This window comes from Sminthopsis crassicaudata, chromosome 3, assembly GCF_048593235.1.
Source record: "Sminthopsis crassicaudata isolate SCR6 chromosome 3, ASM4859323v1, whole genome shotgun sequence".
In the NCBI taxonomy this organism is placed as follows: domain Eukaryota; kingdom Metazoa; phylum Chordata; class Mammalia; order Dasyuromorphia; family Dasyuridae; genus Sminthopsis; species Sminthopsis crassicaudata.
The window spans coordinates 585044856-585066139 of record NC_133619.1 but is presented as its reverse complement, the minus strand read 5'-3'; the positions used below and the strand labels follow the sequence as shown (position 1 = coordinate 585066139).

The 21284-nt window shown below is 39.6% G+C and overlaps 1 protein-coding gene across 1 annotated transcript in view; it reads left to right on the top strand.

The window, feature by feature from the left end:
• Positions 1-21006, top strand: part of HPX (hemopexin) — a 32379-nt gene extending 11373 nt beyond the window's left edge. The window contains exons 3-11 of the mRNA XM_074302537.1: positions 14679-14743; positions 14980-15051; positions 15482-15624; positions 15933-16086; positions 16282-16491; positions 16748-16846; positions 19629-19759; positions 19888-20050; positions 20451-21006. Coding sequence (XP_074158638.1) covers positions 14679-14743; positions 14980-15051; positions 15482-15624; positions 15933-16086; positions 16282-16491; positions 16748-16846; positions 19629-19759; positions 19888-20050; positions 20451-20677 — 1264 coding nt within the window. The 3' untranslated portion in view covers positions 20678-21006. The remainder of the gene's footprint in view (positions 1-14678; positions 14744-14979; positions 15052-15481; positions 15625-15932; positions 16087-16281; positions 16492-16747; positions 16847-19628; positions 19760-19887; positions 20051-20450) is intronic.
• Positions 21007-21284: the final 278 nt, after the last annotated feature.

Sequence of the window (21284 nt, the reverse complement as noted above, 5' to 3'; positions counted from 1 at the left end):
TTTTTACTTTAGTGTCCTCCTCTGAAGAATCTTGATCTTCCCTGTTCCCATAATATGTTTCTGGGGTCGGGTTCTTTCTTTGCCTGTTCCTTTTTTTTATTTTTATTTTTATTTTTATTTTTATTTTTAACAGAGGTATTAGTGTAAGCATTTCTTATCATGGGATGGGGAGGTGGTGCCTCTGGATTTACTTCAGCTCTCCCTCTGACCAAGAACCCGGAACCAAGAGCTCCACCCTCCAGCAAATGCCCAGAGCTAGCAGCATCCCTCCCCTACTGACTCTGCAGACACCGAGTGCTGGTTCTTTCTCATCCTCAGCTGGTTTTGGCATTCCTAATCAGCCGAGATTCCTTCAGTCTTCCCAGACTCAGACCCGGACTCCATAAACAGTCCAGGAAGTAAAAGTTTCTGTGCTTCTGCTGAGGCTCCACCTGGCCTCAGGGCTTCCCACTTAGTGTTTCTATGGAGCTAGCCCAAAGATGTTTGCACTTCACAGGGGTTAATCCTAGGCTCCCAGTCTATTTTCCAGATTTTCTTGTCTTGTCTTCAAATTTTCTACAGTTGTATCAGGAGGACCCCTTTTTCTGCCCTAAGTGTTCTTGAGTTTTCACACATCTATGTTCACCCTGTGTCACAAATTTGTTCTATTTGTGGAAAGCTTGAAATTTACCAACTTACTCCTCCATCTTGCCAAAATCCCAAAGGGTTTTTTCTTAAACATTTCTGCTTTAGTAATGAATTACTCTTTGTTGATAAGAGTTAAGGTCAGACATATACTTTCCCTTAATGCATCTTCTGCCTTTTAAAGAATGAAATCACCAAATAAAATAATAAAGAATCTATTAAATTCCTCCATTTTTCATAGTATCTTTCTAGATAGCTAAAATTCCCTATTATTTCCCAAATTACTTGTGATTTCTTCCTTCTTTTTCAGTGGTCTATAAATGTATGTGGAAAGATAGAAATGTTTTTTTAATGTCCAAAGACAATACCAAAGCTAGATAGATTTTTTTTTTCCCCACTAAGGAAAAGTGGTGTTAAGTGACTTACCCAGGGTCTCACAGCCAGGACTTGTTAAGTGTCTGAGGCTAGATTTGAACTGAGGTCCTCCTGACTTCAGAGCTGGTGCACAATCCACTGCACTGAGCTGTCCTGATAGATTTATTTTTGAGAGATATATAATAAAGAAATTTGGACAAGATGTTGAGAGAGCAATAACCTCTTCCTTCACTTTTTTTTTTACTTTGGATGAAATTCATTTTCAAGTCAAGGTAGAAAGGACTTGGTGCAGTAGATAGAACACAGGGTCTTGAGTGTCAGGAGGACCTGACTTCAAGTTTGATTTCAGACACTAGCTGTGTGCACTTGGGCAAATGATTTAATCCTGTTTGCTTCAGTTTCCTCATCTATAAAATGAGCTAGAAAAGGAAATGGTAAATCAGAAAACATTTTGGTATCTTTGTCAAGCAAACTCCAGATGGGGTAATGAAGAGTGGGACACAACTGAAACAACTAAATGACAACAATAATAACTACAACATGAGAGAGTGGAGAAGAAGAGGAGTTAAGGGATTAGTATCAGTTTAAATAAGTGACTACAGGTTACTTGAGTTGTGAAAACATCTCAGTTTGCTTTCCAGTTACCATTCCAAAAAGAGAATACAGTACATAAATTCCAGCACATAATAGAAGTGGAAAGAACAAGAGAGTTTCACTGACCCAGTACTGAAGTCAGAAGACCTCAGTTCAAATCTGAATCCTGGCTCCATCACTTAATTGGTTATAAGCTTGGACACATCATATATCCTTTCTGGATCTGTGTCTTCACTTATAAAATGAGTGGGTTGACTGGATGGCCTCCGAGGTCCCCTCCAGCTCTGAAACTATAGATTCTTTTACTCATTGGGTAAGTCATTAAATTTCTATGAGCCTCAGTGTTTTTATTTGTAAAATTAAAAAAATAAAATCCCTGTAAAAAATCTCTCAGAATTATTTGATTGAGAACACTTGATAAATCTTAATTGTGTGAACTGAGTAAAAGCTCATTCCCTCTAAAGTAAAGGGCAGTCCAATAGGGAGCCTGGCTCATTAAGAAGGATGCCAGGAAGGCTACCTTGTTCTGAGCTTTGGGAAATCCCCCTAGGTAAAGGTCCATAAATAGGACTATTTGCTCAAAAAATTCAGTGAGGTCCTCCAGCTTCCTGGGAATAGACCATGCTGTACTGGTGGTGGGAAGAACTTCCAACTCTACCATCTTCCAGAGTAAAGTGTTCCTTTTCCATAAGGTTTTGACTCAGTTGTGGAGGACTCACAGAATTCTTGGCCATCAACACCCCAGCTTCTCTTGGGAAGGACAGACCTAACGGACAGAAACCTACACTTGGCAAGTCCAAGTGATACTGTTTGTTTTTGTCTGAGGTGAAGCAAGATTGTACTGTGTCCACCTTTAGAATGTCAACAAAACTGGGGAAAGAGCTCTGCAACTGGAAATGCTATCCAAAGGTCAGAGCATGTGAATGACTAATCTAAGGAAGGAGAAAATTATCTAGGTTTGGGGAAAATGTATCCAAAGCCAAGGGAGTGGGCATAGCAGTCTGGACAGAACAAGATCGAAAGAACATTATAGAGGCTTTGACTAATAAAATTTTGCAGATGAGGAAATTGAGGTAAACCCAAGGTCACACAAATAGTGTCAAACAAGATTTGAATCCAGGAAAATGAGTCTTCCAGACTCCAGAGCCAGCATTCTACTCATTGCACCATCTAGCTGCCCCCAAATTAAGTAACATTAGCCTTTTTATGGCTCCCATGTCATATTGTAAACTCATTTAGTTTGTGATCCATTAAGTTGGTACAATGTAGAAAAAAGACTACTAGACTTTGGGTCAGAAGATCTAGTTAAGACCCAGGCTTCTAACTACTAAGTATGTGAGCCTAGGCCGGTCATTTCACTTTCATTATTAACTCATAGCATTTTGGGAAGGGGAGGAGAATTTTTGCAAACCCTGAAGTACAATAGAAAATGGAACCTGTTATTATTACTTCTTCCCTGAATTCCTCTGACTCCTCCTTATTTATGATGCTGGCCTTTGGTTTTTAAAAGCTGCCTTGGAAAAGCTCAGGTTTTGGCAAGGTCTGCCAATTTGGGAAGGCTTCAAGCATGGTCCTGGCAATAGAATATACATCTGTTTTCTGCGGGTCAAGCTGAATAAGTTCTTAGAAATTACCCACCAGAAGGGGATGCATTCTTTTCTTTACAAAGAAGAATAGAGGAGCTGCTCTATATAGAGGGAGTAATGTTCCTGCTGATGAAATCATTGTTTTTATTGTGTTGAAGAGTTAATAGTTCCTTATGATCCTTCCCATATGAACCTTTCTCTACTAGTATCTTCTATCTTGTGTTCATGAAATTGACTTTTTGAATCTATGTTTTATATTTATTCTGATTACATCTCTTCTAGCAAAATCTTACTCTGATACCTTTCCATGATATAGAAATGACCTTGAATCGATCATTCTAGCTTGTCAAGACTACTTTGGCTCTGATAGTCATTTCTCCTGCTTTGGGTAATCTATATAATTGATAATTATCTATATCTATATCTTTCTTCATGTCACTGATAAATATCTGAGCAACCCAGAATTAAAGTCAGACCCCTAAGATACTCTGCTAGAGCTCTTTCATGAGATTGGGATTGATTTAGGCAAATTGTTCTGAAGTCAGCTAATCATGCTTTTATTTAGTTCACATTTTCCATCCCTCTTGAGCTAAATTATTTTTTTTGGAAGCTAGGTCATGGGATATCATTTATTATATTTCTCAAATATTTAAAATCTATTTTTTATATGCTTAACAGTACACATTAGACTACTTTTTGGTTTTTTCCCTTTCTTGTCTCTCATACTCTAAGATGGAATAGAATTGGAAATGGAGTAGTTACATTGAATATATCAAAAAAGTACAGAGATATATGGAAATCTAGAAACCTGAGAAGAGAAGAATGAAGAGCTTTTAAGTGAAGCTTATAGAAAGAGAAATAGAAATAATGCTATGGTAGAAATACTGTATAGAACACCTGACCTAAAGGATCAAACAGATCACAAGCTTGTTGAAAAAATAGGATATGGTACTGACAAGGAATTTCCACTCTTCAGATATCTTCTGAAGAGAGCCCTGTACATGGTGACTTGCACTTAGTGTTTATTTAGTGTATGTTGTTGAATTCAGTTAAATTGGCTTTTAGTTAACAGCAAACTTGTTCATAAATTATTGACTTGCTTTAATGAAGATTTCATCTTTCAGAAAGTAAACTGTTGGAGGAACTGAATGTAATTCATTTTGACAAACAAGAAGGAATCAGTCATTGGAAATCTGAAGAAGCTGAGTCAATGTTCTCAGAGCAAAATGTTAAACTATTCCTCATTTCTCTTTCTTTATCTAATACCACCCAAGCCTTACTGGATAGTATATTTCAAACAAATGAAAGGAAGGAAAAGTAGGATCTATATAATATAAGGCTCTCAAAGAAAGCCTCCTCTCCTTCAAGATGGTCAAGAAACTCAAAAATAAGATTCCTGGGAAACAGTCCCAACTGATTTTGATAAAGAAGAAAAGGAGAGAGGATGTGCTAAGAAAAGACCTATATTGTAGGATAGGGAGCCTATTGACCAATTTAGATTTTTATGAAGATATACTTGGGACTAGATTAATCATGAAATGACTATAGGGGAATAATTAGTAACTGGTTACAAGAGGCACTTGTTCGCTTATATTGAATCATGTAATATAATCTCTAAAAAAGCCCTGAACATGGAGTCAGGATACCTATATTCTAGTCCTTACTCTGTTAGTAAGTAGCTATGTGACTTTGTTCAAATCATTTGATTTTTCTAAAATGTGTATTTTGGACTTTATTTCTTTTTCTTTTTTTTTAATTATAACTTTTTATTGACAGAACATATGCTTGGGTAATTTTTGCACTCACTTCTGTTAGGACTTTTCCCTTCCCTCCCTCCACCCCCTCCTCTAGATGGCAGGCAGTGTTATACATGTTAAATATGCTATAGTATATCCTAGATACAATATATTTGTGCAGAACCATACAATTCTCTTGTTGCACAAGAAGAATTGGATTCAGAAGGTAAAAATAACCTGGGAAGAAAAACAAAAATGTAAGTGGACTTAAATATTTCTGATCATTTATCTTATCTTTCCTGAAATAGTCCCTCTAAACTGCTAATTAATATATGGAATTATTAATTGAATAAGGGAATGGAACCACAAGGGAGAGCCTCTAGCTGAAATGGGGGCTGGCAAAGAAGATAGGACTCTTTGGATACTTGCCAAGATGATAGCTGAGAGTAATGCTTTAAAAAATACACTTTAATAAGGTACAGAAGGTACCAGAAAAAAAAACACAAACAAACATAAAACAGTACAAAAACAAATGATTAGGGGGCAGCTACAAAGGCAGTGGGGTGAAGAAGATAGGATGGTGGAGGAAGATGGGCCTTGTAAGGGAAGAAAATGGGGAAGGGGTGGGATGAGTCACACAATAGTGAATCAAAGTTGAGAACATTTTAGCAGCATGGACTCTCAAAAAAGTACTTGTGGGGAAGGAATTTGGGGTCTTATTTTTATTGAGTTTGGATAGGAACAGATAACTCTTATCTATGTCACTTTTGAATTCCTTCATTATATTAACGTAGCTATATTAGCTATATCATCTCAAAGTTACAGGGATATCTGGTGTTCTCTTGGTCTTACTACAAATGATACCTGGAGTTTATCTAAGGCTTACAGACCATGGTAGTTAGCAGGATCAATGCTAACTATGTTATAGTCTTACAGTTAGATCTAGCTGGCTTCCCCTTATATTAGAACATAGTCTCAGGATGTGACTTTTAGTTAATGTATGATACAGTTTGCAAGTAACTATTATGCTCCTTTAGTCTATGGGAAAGTCTGTAAGTGTCTTCTATGTTCCCCTTGGTAATATTACTTTGTGCTCTGGTTACTTTATATTAACTAGAAGAAAGATGGTGATTAAGAGGACCAGAAAAAGTCAAAATTTTAACATACCCTCTATGCTACTTCTGGCTAACTTTATGCCATACCCACTTAACCCTCTTGCCTCTTCCCTCCCTCTTCCAATACCACCTCTGAGAATAATAATCAAATCAGCACTACTATTCCACAAGTTAATCAATTGCCTATGACTCCATCCCTCTGACTTTCCTGTATAAAATACTCCTCCCTGGCCACCAGTCCTCTCTAAATATTATCTTCCCATATTAGAATGTAAATTTTTTGAGGGAGGATACACTTGCTTTTTTGCATTTTTATATCTGGTGCTTAGCATAATAACAGAAATTATTATTATTGCTTACTATAGTAAGCACTTCATAAATATTTTTCCTTCCTTCATTCATTATACATTTAAATTCATTTTACAAATGTGGAAACTAAGGACAGAGAATGGATGAAGCTTACTTAATATTACATAGCTAGTCAGAGGCAAGAGCTAAAATTAGAACTCAGGTCTCCTGATTCTCAGTTAAGGGCTCTTTTTCCTATAGCATTCAGTGTTTTGTGTGCAGGAGTGATAGGTGGGAGTGTTAATACCCAAGGAAAGGGAATCTGAAGGGAAGGAAAATGTAGATGAAAACATTGCCCTCAGTAGGAGCTTCAGCTTCCCATGGACTCAGATCCCATATAAATCAATCCCAAGAGCATCCTGCCCCTTTGGTGAAATGATTCATTTCTACTCCTATTCCTCCGAACTTTCTCTGTTGATCTCTGACCCCTGGCTCAAGGTTCATAAATTAAGTCAGCCTTTAACTGATTTAGCTTATTGTGTGGATGTGTACGTGATAGGGAATATGGGAATAGAGGTTGGGGGTGGGAGTGTGAAGAGTGTTGGGGTGAAGATGTCCTGGAGTGGGGAATGTCAGAGGACTGATTATCAGTCTACTCCCTTCTTCTGTTTCTTTTTGCAAACAATCATAACTAACATTTATATAGTCCTTTAAATGTTGTGAAACATTTTATTTACATTCTCTTTTAAACTTCTCAGCAGCCCAGTGAGGTATGAACTATGGGTGTTTTTATTTTCTATTTGTAAATGAAAGTTTGCAGATGAAATGATGTGCTCAAGCTCCCACGTGAGTAAACATCAGAAGCTCAGGACTTTCTGATTCCAAATCTACCTTTAAATCAGTGGTTTTTCATCTTTTTTGAGTTATGGATCTCTCTGACAGTCTGATGAAGCCTATGAAGTCCTCCTTAGAACAACTAACACTTAGTACTTTAAGGTTTGAAAAGTACTTTGCACATAATACCTAATTTATCCTCACAACAATTCTGAGAGGCAGATACTATTATTTTTCTCATTTTACAGATGAAGAAACTGAGGCAAATAAAAGTTAAGTGATTTGCCCAGTGTCACACAACTATAAAATATCTGAGGTTGGTTTTGAACTCAGGTCTTCCTAATTCCAGACCCTATGTTCATGTATCTACTTCATCTCTTAGAATTATTATTATTGCCTATATTTAAAGTTAAAGGAAATCCTACATTTCAATTAGAGCTTAGTGAAAATAAAGACATACATTTTTTCCCCATTCAAGTTCATAGCTTCTATAAAATCTATCCATAAACTACTCTCCATGGACCTCAGGTTAAGAACCAATGTTTTATGCATAATACCACACTTTCTCACTATCCTTGGGGATCCTGGCTTCTCTACTCCCCCTCTTTTTTTCCTTTTCTCCTTCGAGCCTGAATATCATGGAGGTTTTTCTCAGATTATATAGCCAAGATGGAAAGAGCAGAGAAAATGTAGTCCAAACCAGACCTTAACAAGACTTCTCTCTATAAAACATCTAATAAATGATCACATGTTGATCAACAAGTATTCATTAAATGCTTACAATATGCCTTGATGTTGTACAAAGTCCTGGGGATAAGAAGAAAAGCAAAAATACTTTCTGCCTTTAGGAAGTTTCCATGGAGGAAAGAACATGTAAATAATTTGTTACATAAGCGATATAGTCAATAAATATTAAGTTTTCCAATAGTTGCCAGTCACAGTGCTAAACACTAGGGATACAAAGAGAGGAAAAAGACAGTCCCTATCTTCAAGGAGCTTACAATCTTACTTGGGAGATAAGCAAATAAATATGTATAAACAACTTATACATAAAATAAATAGAAAATAATTAATAGAGAGAAGACATTAGAATTAGGATCAATAGGCAAAAAGGAAGAAGGAGAGCTTTTCAGTCTTAGAGACCAACCAGAGAAAATGCCCAGAGCAGAAAGATGGAGTGTCTTGTTCAAGGAAGAGCCAAGAGTCCAGTGCCACTGTATCAAAAAGTATATGGTATAAGAAGACTAAAAAGGTAGGAGGGGTCTAGGTTATGATAGATTTTGAACGCAGAGCTGAGAATTTTGTGTTTGATCTTGGAGGCAATAGGGAGCCACTGGACTTTATTGAGTAGGGATGAGATAGGGTCAAGCCTGTGCTTTAGGAATATAAGAAATCATTATGATATCTGAATTGAGGATGGATTAGAGTAGGAAGAGATTTAGGACAGGCAGACCCACCAGCAGTCTATTGCAATAATCCAGAGGTGACGTGATAAGGGTTTGTACCAGAATAGTGGCAATGTCAATGATGAGAAGGAAGAATGTTCATAAGATGCTACAAGGGTGAAACCTGCAGACTTTAGTAACATTTAATATGGGGGTGAAAAATAGCAAGGAGTTTAGGATGACATCTTGGTTGTAAGCCCGAGGGACTGGGAGGATGGTATTGTGGATGTTAGGAAGTAGTAGGGAGAGAGGGAGGACTTAGGGGTAAAAATCCTATTTTGAACATATTTGTTCTATTTGTCTCTAAAAAGCAGAACTAGGAATATTGGGAGTAAGTTATTGAGAAGATAATTTAGTTTTAATGTAAGGATTTATATCCTAGCTCTAACACTTATTAACTTGTATGGCCTTGAATAAGACTGTTAACTTCTCTTCAACTCATTTTCTCCATCTGAAAATGAAGATTATAATCCTTTCTGTATTTACCCTATAGCTTGTGGGGCATACAGTTCAAGATGTCTGAAAGACAATTGGATATGCAAGATTACAGACCAATTGAGAGGTTAGGGCAGAATAGGTAGATTTGAGAACCATCAGCACTAAGCAATTAAATTCATGGGAATTGATGACATTACTAAGTGTAGTACAGAAGAAAGGAAGGCCCAGTTTAGAACCCGGTGGGAAGTGTATAGTTAGAGAGTGTGATATGAATGAGGATCCAGCAAAGGAAACTGAGAAGGAATGATTCAGTTGGTGGGAGGAGAAATGGGAGAGAACAGTTCTTGAAAAGTTGGAGAAAAGGGAGTATCAAAGAGAAACAGGGGTTAACAGTATCAAAGGTTGAATAGGTGAAAGACAAAGGGGGAGGTTAAGAAAGGCCTTCTGCAAAAGCCTGGAGTGACTGACATGAACTGTTGCTGAGTGAAATGAGCAGGACCAGGAGATCATTATATATTTTAACGAAAGAACTCTGGGAGATGAGTGTGAACCAATACAAAGAATTTCCAATCCCCCTATTTTTGTCCACCTGCATTTTTTATTTCCTTCACAGGCTAATTGTACACTATTTCAAAGTCTGATTCTTCTTGTTCAGGAAAATAACTGTATGGATATATATACATATATTTAACTTATATTTTAACATATTTAACATGTATTGGTCAACCTGCCATCTGGGGAGGAGGTGGGGGGAAGGAGGGGAAAAGTTGGAACAAGGGGTTCCTGAGAAATTACCCATGCATATATCTTGTAAATAATAAACTATAATAAAAAAAGAAAAAGAAAAAAAAAGAAAAGAAAAAGAAAGGCTTTCTGCAGAAGGTAGGCCCTGAGATGGCTTTGAAGGAAGCCTGGGAAGCTGAGAGACAGAGGTGTCTGGACAGAGCATCTCCTCCCACTTTAATGTGCCCCATTCCTACATTCCCAGGTGTCCAGATGTAAGGCACAGCTAGCACATTTGCCTGAAGAACTCTAGTAAGATAGATCCCCCTAACTCCCAAAGTTACTCATTCCACTTTGGAAATTCTAATTGGCATCCTAATATTAGCTTACATTTCTACAGTATTTACAAAGTGCTTTCCTTCCAACAAACTAAAGAATAAATCAGGAAAGGATTATTATCTTCATTTTCAGATGGAGAAACTAAGCTGCAGAGAAGTCAAAAGCCCTATCCAAGGCCATACAGCTAATAAGTGTTAGAGCTAAGATACAAATCCTTATATTAAAACTAAATTATCTTCTCAATAACTTACTTCCAGTATTCCTAGTTCTGCTGTTTAGGAGTAAATAGAACAAATTTAACCTATCTTCTTCATGACATGCCTTTAAAAACTTGGATATCTATCATACCTCCCCTAATTTTTTTCTTCTCCAAGTTAAACATCATTGGGTCTTTCAATTGAATCTCAAATGACGTGGTTTCTAGCCTTCTCCATCCTGGCTGTCTTCTGGAAGTACTCTAGTTTTTCCTTCATTTTAAAGGGTGGTGTCCAGAAGTAACTACACAATCTTTAAGTCTGAAGAGACCTCAGATGCCATCTATCATGCTTAGAAAAAAACCCTATCTATAACATATGCAAGATTACTTAAAGACATGCAGAAGTAGGGGCAACTTTCGACTTCCTGAAACAGCCCATTCCCCTTTGGGGTATTTCTAATTTTTAGGAAGTTTTCCTTAAGCTCATATTCAATCTGTTTTTTTGCAACTATAACACACTGAACTTTCCCTCACATCTGAGCATCTTTGGCTGATATCCTAGATTTGAAATACTTTGTGAATATTTGTCTGCATCCATTCAAAACTATAACTATGAATCCCCACTGATATATTTAATTTTATTAAACTAATCAGAAAGGTTGCATTAGTTAAGACAAATGACATTTATTTATCAATTTAGCAAATAAGTGACCATATTTTCCCTTTTACACATGGAGTACATTCTCCAACAGATAACTACATCACCATATACTCATAAAACACATTAGTTTTTAGTTGAAGAACACACATTGAAGGGACACATGTAGAGAATAAATATGGCCAGGAAATATTCATTAAGGAGCAAACAGGCCAGAAACACATTTAGCTAGGGCACATGAATTGGCACATATGGGGACATGTGTAATCAGGATATATCAAGTAATATTCAGTGTTGCCATACTGCTCTCTGATGGCTATCTTCACTGGGCTCTTAGTTGGTAATCTATTTTCTGCTACCAATTGCTACTCTTTAGCTTATTCAGGGTTGTCTACTTGCTCCCTGTTACTGTGGGGAATAGCAGTTTATAAGCCCCTTCATGTCCAAGAAGGGCAAAAGCTTTTTGAAAATACATAAGACTGCTGAGTGAAACAAATAGAACCAGGAATACAGTACAGTAATAGCAAGACTGTGTGATGATCAACTGTGAAAGACTTGGTTCTTCTCAGCACTTCATTGATCTGAGGCAAATCCCAATAAACTTTGGATAGAAAACACCATCTGCACCCAGAGAGAGAACCATGGAGAACAAATGTAAATCAACACATACCATGATCACTTTTTTTCCTCTTTCTTGTGTTTTTTTTTTCTCTCTCGTGGTTTTCCCCATTTGTTCTGGTTTTTCTCTCCTAATATGATTCATAAAAGAAATTTGTATTAAAAAATTAGTGTACATATATAACCAGGAAAAAAAAAAAAAGAAAACAAAACATTGGAGAAAAAAATACATATGACTTTGATTTCTGTCTGAGTCGTCATACCTAATCAAGCAACCAGCAAAACCCAGCAGAATGCCTTAGGCTAAGATTACATTTATTTTATTTTATTTTTTGAACTCTTATCGTGCCAATTTCCTGGTCTTTAATCCCACTTGTTTGTATGACCTGGGGTCAGAAAATTCCTTTAACTTTAGTTAAATCTTACACGGTCAATTTGTTTCCTCCAAATTCGGTTTAAAGACTCCAGCCAAAAAACTCCACTGGAGTTTTATGAATATTGAATCACTGAAATTTCCTTCAGCACCCACAACTGATATGCAGATAAACTCAGGGTCAAGAACTAAAGAGTTAGAGGAAGACAGCAAAGTCATCTATCTTTCTCTTATTCCCTATCTGCCAGCAATAGAATCACTGATTTGCATGCTGCGTTCTGACCAGGATAAATTTCACTGATCTCCCTACATAGATTTCACTTTTTGCTCCTGGTTTTCTGCATTGGGGTCCAACAGAATAGCAGAATCCTCCTGCAGGTGATAATCCTTCAGATATTTGAAGACAGCTATAACCTGACTTCTAAATTTTTTCTTATCCAAAATAAACATAATCAGTTGCTTGAAGTGATCCCACTATCACATGATTTTGAGATTCTTTACCATCTTGGTATCCCTCCTCTAGACATTTCTGTTTATTAATGATTTCCTAATATGTGGTGGCCAGAATTGAATGCAATACTGTAGATGTGCAACAGACAGAAAACAGTGGGAGTCTCACCTTCCTTGTTCTGATCTCTCTTAATAGTGTCAGATTGAGTTAATATTAGTTTTTTTTTTTCCTTTCTGCCATATGACACTTTTTATTCCCTTTGATTCCCTCCTGGATTTTTTTCAGACAGATTATTGAATTTATGTGTGTGTTTGTTGTATTGTATTTATGACATGGGATGCAAGTACAGGACTTTAAATTGAAAAAAAACCTTAATCTTACTAGATTTGGCATATTATTTTAGTGTATTGAGAACTCTCTAAGTACTAACTCAGTCTTCCAACATGTTAGCTGGAAAAGCATCTGCAAATTTATTAAGCGTGCCACAAATCAGAGATTGTCATATATGGGTGACATCTGGCCTGCAATATTTCCTGGTCTGAGTCTGGCCAGAACTAAATAAAAACATAAGTGGAAAACATTTAACAAAGATAAAGAAATGATAAAACATAAATAACATTATTATGTGGTTTTTCTAATTAAATGTAGCCCATAAAGATCCTTATGTATAGTTTGTGCCCCTCCCTCCCCTAATATTTATATTTGAGTAAGTCATTGATGTAAATAATTGACATATATATGTATACATATGTGTTATATCTACACACATCTATTTGTATATATACATGTGTCTCTGTGTATTTAAACAAGATAGGATTGGGGCAGCTAAGGGGCGCAGTGGATAGAGCACCAGCCCTGAATTCAGGAGGACCCGAGTTCAAATCTGATCTCAGACACTGAACACTTCCTAGCTGTGTGACCCTGGGCAAGTCACTTAGCCCCAGCCTCAAAAAAAAAAAAAAAAAAAAAAAAAAAAAAAAAAAAGAGATAGGACTAAGGACATATTCCTAGAGCACTCCTCTAGAGACCTCCCTATAGTTAGACCTAAATATAGATAGATAAACTAACCTCACCTCTCCCCAACTTGTTCACAAACATCACAGGAAAAAACCCTATACTTAGACACCTCCTTTCCTATTTTTATATACTCACAAAAAGCCCTTATCTTATGCCTTAATCTTGTGCCACCTGGCATTTCTAAAACCTGTTTAGCAGGCTGAGTCCCCCTGTCAAGTACTCTTCTCTCCATTAGACAGAGGAAAAATTAGTGAGCAACTGAGTATTTATTCAAAAGGTACTACTGAGGGCAACTGAGATATCTTGGCTTCTTAAGGCTATCAATCTGCTGAGAGTGCTTTGGAAACATCAATCCCATAAAGAGTAGTTGGAACCAGGTGGTTGTTAAATATTCAGGTGAGCACTTACATCTCAGAATTTACTGAATATTGCAAATTAGGGGTTGATTTGTTGTTTTGTTTATTATTATTATACTTTATTAATAATGAAGATTAACTTAACAATATATCATGGACACATATTTTGGAGAGCCAATTATTAAACATTTATCAACACACCCCTGAATGAAAGTATTCTTCAGAGTCTAGGCTCCAGGGGTAGTTCAACAGCCTGCACCCTTCTGGGTAAGAAAGAACAAGTTTAAAATTAGATCCTTGCTACTTTTTAATTGACAAAGCAACCTATTGTACCTGTTCTTTTTCCTTCCTCCACTCAAGGCCATAGCTTTCTCATACCTTTACAATATATCTAGGGAACGGGGAAGCCACTGGGGGGAAGAAAGGCTGAGAAGAGTAATCACTACAAGGAATTATTTGGGTCCCTGTTTCCCGGTTCTGGTTCACTGTTTACAGTGATGAAATCACGGATCTAGTCCAGGATTTGGGGAGGGCAGGGAGGGAGGCAGGTTGGAGTCAGGGGCACTGGGTAGATGTGGGAGGAGGTACAAGAGTGTCGTAATCTCGTCTGCCCTATATATGGTTTCCAGAGTTCCAAGTTCCCTACGGCCCTCTTGCATCTTCTACAGCCGCCAGCATGACCAGGGCCCCAGGAATACTGATATTACTGGGTCTATGTTGGCCCTTGGCATTTGCTCACTCTCTGTGAGTACCGTCAGTGCAAGGAGTCAGTCAGTCAGGGAGGGTACCTGGAAAAGTGGGGGTGGCATCCAAAAAATAAAGTGGAAAAGGTGCAAATGAAGTGTGAAAGGTAGGATTGGAGCCATAGGGAAGGGTTAGGGTTAGGATTCAAGATTCTTCATCTCTCTCCAGGTTGCCCCAGCTGCAGACAGGAACTAAAGAGGGAAATGGAACAGAATTGCACCTGGATGAGATTGGTGAGGGTCCCACACGTTTGTTCTCATCTCTGAGTCTCTCCAGCTTTCCACCTGAATATCCACCTCTGTTTGTCAGTGTCTCTCTCTGTCTGAGTTTTCATGCCTCCAATCTGTCTGTCCCTGCTTATCTCTGTCTGTCTATCTAGGTCCCTGGGTCTGCCTTCCTCCTCCTCTGTCCCCATCTCACTATATTTCTATAAGCCTTCATGTCTGGTTTTGTCCCTCCTTCCTGCTAGGCCGTTGTTCTGACGACTGGGGTTTTGATGCAGTAACCTTGGATGACTCTGGAAGCATGATTTTCTTCAAAGGTTTGAGCATCAGGACTGGGGCATTTGGGGGCAAGAAATGGAAATGTTGAGTGGGTTAGAGATTAGGGTGGTTAGGAATTGTGATTTAGGTGTTTCTGGGTCCAAGATGGAGTCAAAGATGAGAGTATTTGGGAATCATAGCTCCATTTGAGTATTAGAGATGGAAAGTTTATTAGATAAAGATGAAGCTATTTGGGAATCAGAAATAAAATATTCGGGGTTCAGATGTGTAAGAGTTTAAAGATAGAGAAGAGGAAGTGCTCAAGGAAAGAGAGGAAGGAATATGGGGAATTGTGAGGCATCTATGGATAGGGCCTTTCTGGACTGAGGGTTGTACTATCTCTGGGTATATTTTTTATCTTGAAAAGTCCCTTGAGGATAAACTCAAAGAACCAATAGGAGTTCTTTCCCTCTCCTATGACACTATCAGGGGAGTCCTTATGGAGGAATCACAATGGATCCCGGGAGCTGATCTCAGAGACCTGGCCAGAGGCTGGGGTCCCTGTGGACGCTGCCTTCCGCCTGCACCACAAGGCTAGGCCTGATTTCCATGATGGCGTATATTTAATTAAGGTAGAGCTGGTGGGAGTGGGGAGAGGAAAAAGGGGGAAAAGGAACAGAGAGAGAGGAAAGCTGGAAGGAAGGATCACAAGGGAACTAGCCGGGATAAAGGAGAGAATCAAAAAAGGAGAGGTTTGTTCCCTGCGGCTGTGTATATTAGCAGAACAGTGCTCTCATGGACACAGTGAAGAGGAGTGTGAGTGTGTGTGTGTGTGTGTGTGTGTGTGTGTGTGTGTGTGTGTGTCCATGGAGGGGAGGGTACAAGATCTGGGGTTACACAACCAGGCTGAGGGTTTTTTTTGTGTGTGTGTGTGTGTCAGGGTGATCAGGTCTGGGTGTACATTGCTGGGAAGCTGAAGTCTGGGTACCCAAGACTCCTCCAGAAAGAATTTCCTGAAGTCCCGTCTCCCCTGGATGCAGCTGTGGAGTGTCACCCTGGGGAATGCCAGGAGGAGGGAATTCTTTTCTTCCAAGGTTGGCTTGGGGAGTGGTATCTGATGTCTTGATTGGTAAGGGGAGGGTCTAGGCAGGGCCCTGCTACCTGCTAGGGGAGGTCAGTAACAAATATGGGGGTAACCTTGATCCTTGACAAACAGAGGGGACAGTGATGTCCCTGACAGGTTTTGGGGCTGTTCCTGACAAATGTCATGGGGGGTTTGGGGCTGGCAGGTAACGGGACATGGTTCTTGGACCTGAGCACTAACACGGTGAAGAAACGGCCTTGGAATCACCTGAAGTGCTCTTCAGCTCTGCGCTGGCTTGGCCGCTATTACTGCTTCCAGGGCAGCAAATTTCTTCGGTTTAACCCTGCGACTGGGGAGGTGCCTCCACATTATCCCCGTGACATCCAAGATTACTTTATGAGTTGCCCTGGGAGAGGTAGGACACCTACCCACTAGGATTCTCCACACCTCATGGCTGACCCAAGCTTCTATGGCCCCCATGTCCTTTGAACCTCTGTGACTGACCCTTTTAACTCCTATGACCTCAACAACTCCCTATCATTGTACTAGCCTCAGACTATCTTCACCCCTCGGGCCCCCATCCTTCACTCCAAAGCTCCTAAGAACCCTCCAACATTCTCCTTGACCCACAATCTGACCTTTGCACATGTGTAACCCCTTTTGCTACTCAGGTCATGGACAAAGGAATGTATCTGTCACCCCTTGCAACCCGGATTTTGTGTTCTCTGCTTTTGTTTCTGATGACCATGGTGCTACATATGGCTTTAGAGGTGAGAGATGAACCTTGACAATGCAAGCCTCCCCCAAGACTCCTTTCCCATCTCTGGGGCCCCTCCATTATTTGGGGGACTTGTCTCCCATCTCTGTCCCCTTTTATTGCTAGAACCTCTAATTTTAGGGATTCCCTCTACTTATAAGACTGTCTTATTCATTCCTGATTCAACACTTTCTCTGAGCCACCCCTGATCTTTGGCATCCATCCATCTTCCATCTTTAGGATCCCTCCCCTAATTTTTCTCCCATCTCTTATCCCTAAGACCTCTCATTGGGGAACTTGTCTCTCACCTCCCAACCCAATCTCTTACCATTCTCCCACTGTATCCATGCTTTGTGTCCCACCTATATCTTCCTTGTGTTCTACCAGGAATACTCTATGTGCCTTTCTGAGTCACTCTTGCCCATGTACCCTCGATTTCCTGCCTCTGGGAAAGCAATCTGATTTAGGGTTATTTTTTCATGCTTAATCTTTTGTCTCCTGTGAGCTCAGGGTTTAGTCTGAGCTATCATCCATTGTGGGTTCCAAAAACACTTTTTTCTGAGCTCTTTCCTCCTAGGACTTAGTTACAAAGGAGTAGGTGAGAGGAAGAGTTCTCTGGTTCTTATCTCCCTAGGTTGATCCTTTGTTCAGCATAGGACCCAGTTCCTGAGTTTCCCCTGAGTCTGGACTCCTTGTGCCTATAGGGACACTCCTTACTTCTCATGGGCCAGAGGAGCTCTTAGATCTGCAGGGAAGCCATTCCTGTCTGAGCTAAGTCTTCTCTGTCCTGGGCTATCCTCTGTGCCATATTTCTCATCTCATGAACCATCCTACCCAAGCTTCATGCATTTTCAATGATAGAAGCAAAACCTGCTTCTCTATGCCCAGAGCTGCTCCCCCTCACTGCCAACTTGCTATGAGCCCAGTGGGAAGATGGCGTACCACTTCAGTGACCACATAGGATCCTAGGGGGCAGAATGAGGGCACAAAAGAACACTGCTTCTGGAATCAGAAGACATTTTGAATTTTGCTTCAGATATTTGTTATATATTTAATCTTGGCAAGCCCTTTCCTTCTATTTCTTCTTTTTTTAGAGGGGAAGGGGAGGCAACTGGGATTATGACTTAACCAGGTTCACATCAGTAAGGAGTGGGGTTGGAAAATTTTATCAGACAATATTTAAAATCCTTTTGTCTCTTGTAGCATATGTTTGTCTGATGTTTCATAAGGGAGTCTGGCCCTCTCCCAGGTGGTGGCTCAGAATTTAGCCTCCCACACATGCCTTTAGACAGAAAAAGGGGAATCATTTTGCTATTTCCTATATTTTTGGTCCTGACCTTGAGTATTTGAATAAAAAACCCCAGCAGCTGTGGCTGCTCTGTGTAACTGTTCCTGAATGCCAGGGTTTTATTCTCAATTTGTCTACTTATTGCTGTGTCAGAGATAAATGAATCCTTTGCCTCAATTCCCCCTAAATCAGGACACCAACTGCAAGATCAGGCAATCTGGAGTTGAAAGGGACCTTAGTGATCAAGTCCAATTTTTTTCCTCCCCTCTCCCAATTTATAAATGAAGGAAATGAGGTCCAGAAAAATGAGATGCCCTTTCTAGGATCACACAGAGAGGACATATAGGAGCTCAGATTTAAGCTAGAAGGGATCTTAGTAACTATCTAATTTTACTTCTGATTTTATAGATGAGGAAACTGAAGCCTAGAGAATTTTTTCAAGGTCACACAGGCAAGGAATGGCAGAGCTAGATTTTGAAGCCAGTTCATTTGGCTCCAAATCCACGTTTTGCCTTGCATCACTCTAATAAGTAGAATTATAATTGGAACTCACGTTTTCTAACTATAAAGCCAGTGTCCTTACCACTATACCATAGAAAAGATCCTTTTTAGGTCATTGCCTACCTTTCCCACTGGGAAGCAATTTCTTTCAAAGAAAACCCAGCCCTAAGCTCCCACCCCATTATTCCAAGCCTCTGTCCTACAGGCTTGTTTGAGAATCAGAGGCTCAAGGATGGTGCTTCCTCACTGGATTCTAATTGATCGAAGTGATCCAGCCAGTCTGATGAGGATTTTCCTTGGCTCTGCCCTAGGGCAGAGGTCAAAGTGCCAAAGGGAGGCTGGGAGAGACTCTCTAAGAGCCTTTCTGCTACTGATACAAGGAGTACAGCCAGGGAAAGTTCAGAGATGCACAGCTCCAGTATCATAGACTTTGAGAGCAAAATTGACTAAGAATTCTCTTCACTGCCTCTCCAAAGAGTGATTATTTAGCATCCACTTGAACACTCACTATCTCCTTAACCTGCCCATTTAATTTTGGCCTTCAGAAGGAAGAAGAGTAGATGAAAGCAGAGAAGAATAAGTTTAAGCTTGAGGTTGGGAAGATTTCTAACAAATAGAGCCATAACTAGGTAGTATTCTTCTAGGACTTTAAAGTTTACCTGGAAGGGATTCTCATTTCAGCATGATCTTTGAGGTTCCTTCCAACTCTGAGATTCTGTGATTCTGCACCACCTTGCATCTAGGGCAAATGTTTTTGTTTGTTCCTTCTTTGTTTCCTGTATCCTTTAAAAATCCATGGTTTCCCATGTCTGCCTGAGTTCCTAGCATCCTCTTACACCCCCCCACCTCAGCCCTCACAGTAAGTGCTTAAAAAGTGCTTTTTTCCATATGTGTCCCCTATCCATAGCCAATATATAGCCAATGTCCCTACTATGCTATGCCCTCTCATATATCATACCTATATGATCTCAATGTCTCCTTTTCTTCCTATGAATCTCCCCTGAAGATTCCAGTTATTGGCGTCTGGACTCAAAGAGGGACGGCTGGCATAGATGGCCCATTGCACATCACTGGCCCCAGGGACCCTCACATGTGGATGCTGCCTTCTCTTGGGAGAAAAAGCTCTATTTGATTGAGGTATTGACCATAGCAAGTCAGAGGGCAAGACTTGAGGAAGGCCACAAGGCCACAAGGGAAGGGTCAGAGGGAAAGTCTTGGGCATGCTTATAGTTGTCTACAATGCACCAATCTGTCAATCCCTACAGGGCACCCAAATCTACATTTACCTGACAGATGGAGGCTACCGCTTAGTAGATGGGTATCCTCGGAGGTTGCAAAAGGAACTGGGAAGCCCCTATGGAATCAACCTTGATGCTGTGGATGCTGCCTTCACCTGCCCTGGCTCATCTCAGCTCTATGTTATTTCTGGTGAGAGCCTAGGGTTGGCAGGGTGCTAGTGGGGCGTATATGTGTCTGTGTCTGTGTCTATATGTATGTTGGTTGGAGTGATGGGGAACAAGAGGTTCTTTCAGACAGTTTCAGATTCGCTGGGACTTTGTCAGAGCCTCATCAGCTATGACAGAGTTTTCTTAAAGTCAGACAGTGCCTGGGCTGTCTCAGGTGGTATAAGGCTTTTCTTCAATGTGTTAGGGTCTTCTGGGGTTATGTAGGGACCTGCTATGTTATGTAGGTCTTTCTTGAACTGTGCCAAAGTCACTTGGGCTGTAATATCATCTCCTGGGTTATAGGGAAGCCTCTGGGTCAGAGAGGGGTCTCCATGAGAGTTGATGGGATATATACATATATATATATTTTTTTTTTCTTACAGGAAGAATGATGTGGCAGCTTGATCTCAAGCTGGGTGGACAAGACCCATGGACAGAGTTTTTAATACCCCATAACCATGTGGATGGGGCTTTGTGCAAACCCAATGAGCTCTTCTTGATCACTGGTTCCAATGTATATCGTTACCGAGATGTTGAGGAGCTCAAGACTGCCAAAGCCTTCCCTCCACCCCAGAGTGTGGCTTCCAGCCTCCTGGGTTGCACACAGTGAGGCTTGGTCAGGCTTTCTTCATCTTTAGTACCTGGTCCACCTGGTGCCCTCCACAAGAATTATACTTTTGCACAATAAATCCTAAAAATTACTGTTCAGAATCTCTGTTCCCCGTTTATTTATGCATACATTATGTAATTATAGATATTTGGCAATCAGGAAGCTCTGAGTTTGAATTGTACTTCCAACATTCATCTGCAATGTGACCCTGGACAAGCCATTTAGGCTCTCTCATCCTCAGTTTCCTTATCTGTAAAATTGGGGTTACAATTGCACCTACCTTACAGGGCTATTGTAAGGATCAAATTAAATAATATTGGTAAAGTTAAGGTTTGCCAAATCTTCAAATGATAGCTATGTATTTGCTAAACATAACTAATATTAATGGAAAGAGAACTAAATCCAGATTGGATGACATGATATTCAGCTCTGGTACTTAATTAGGAAACTCATTTAACTTTTCTGTTTCAGTTTCCTTCACCTATTAGATAGGGAATTGGTCTAAACTCTAGATTCTCTCAATTGGGCCTTTCTATATTTAAATCTGATGTTTGGATTATTTATTTGCTTATCAATTTATCTATGCATTCCACCTACACATCCATTC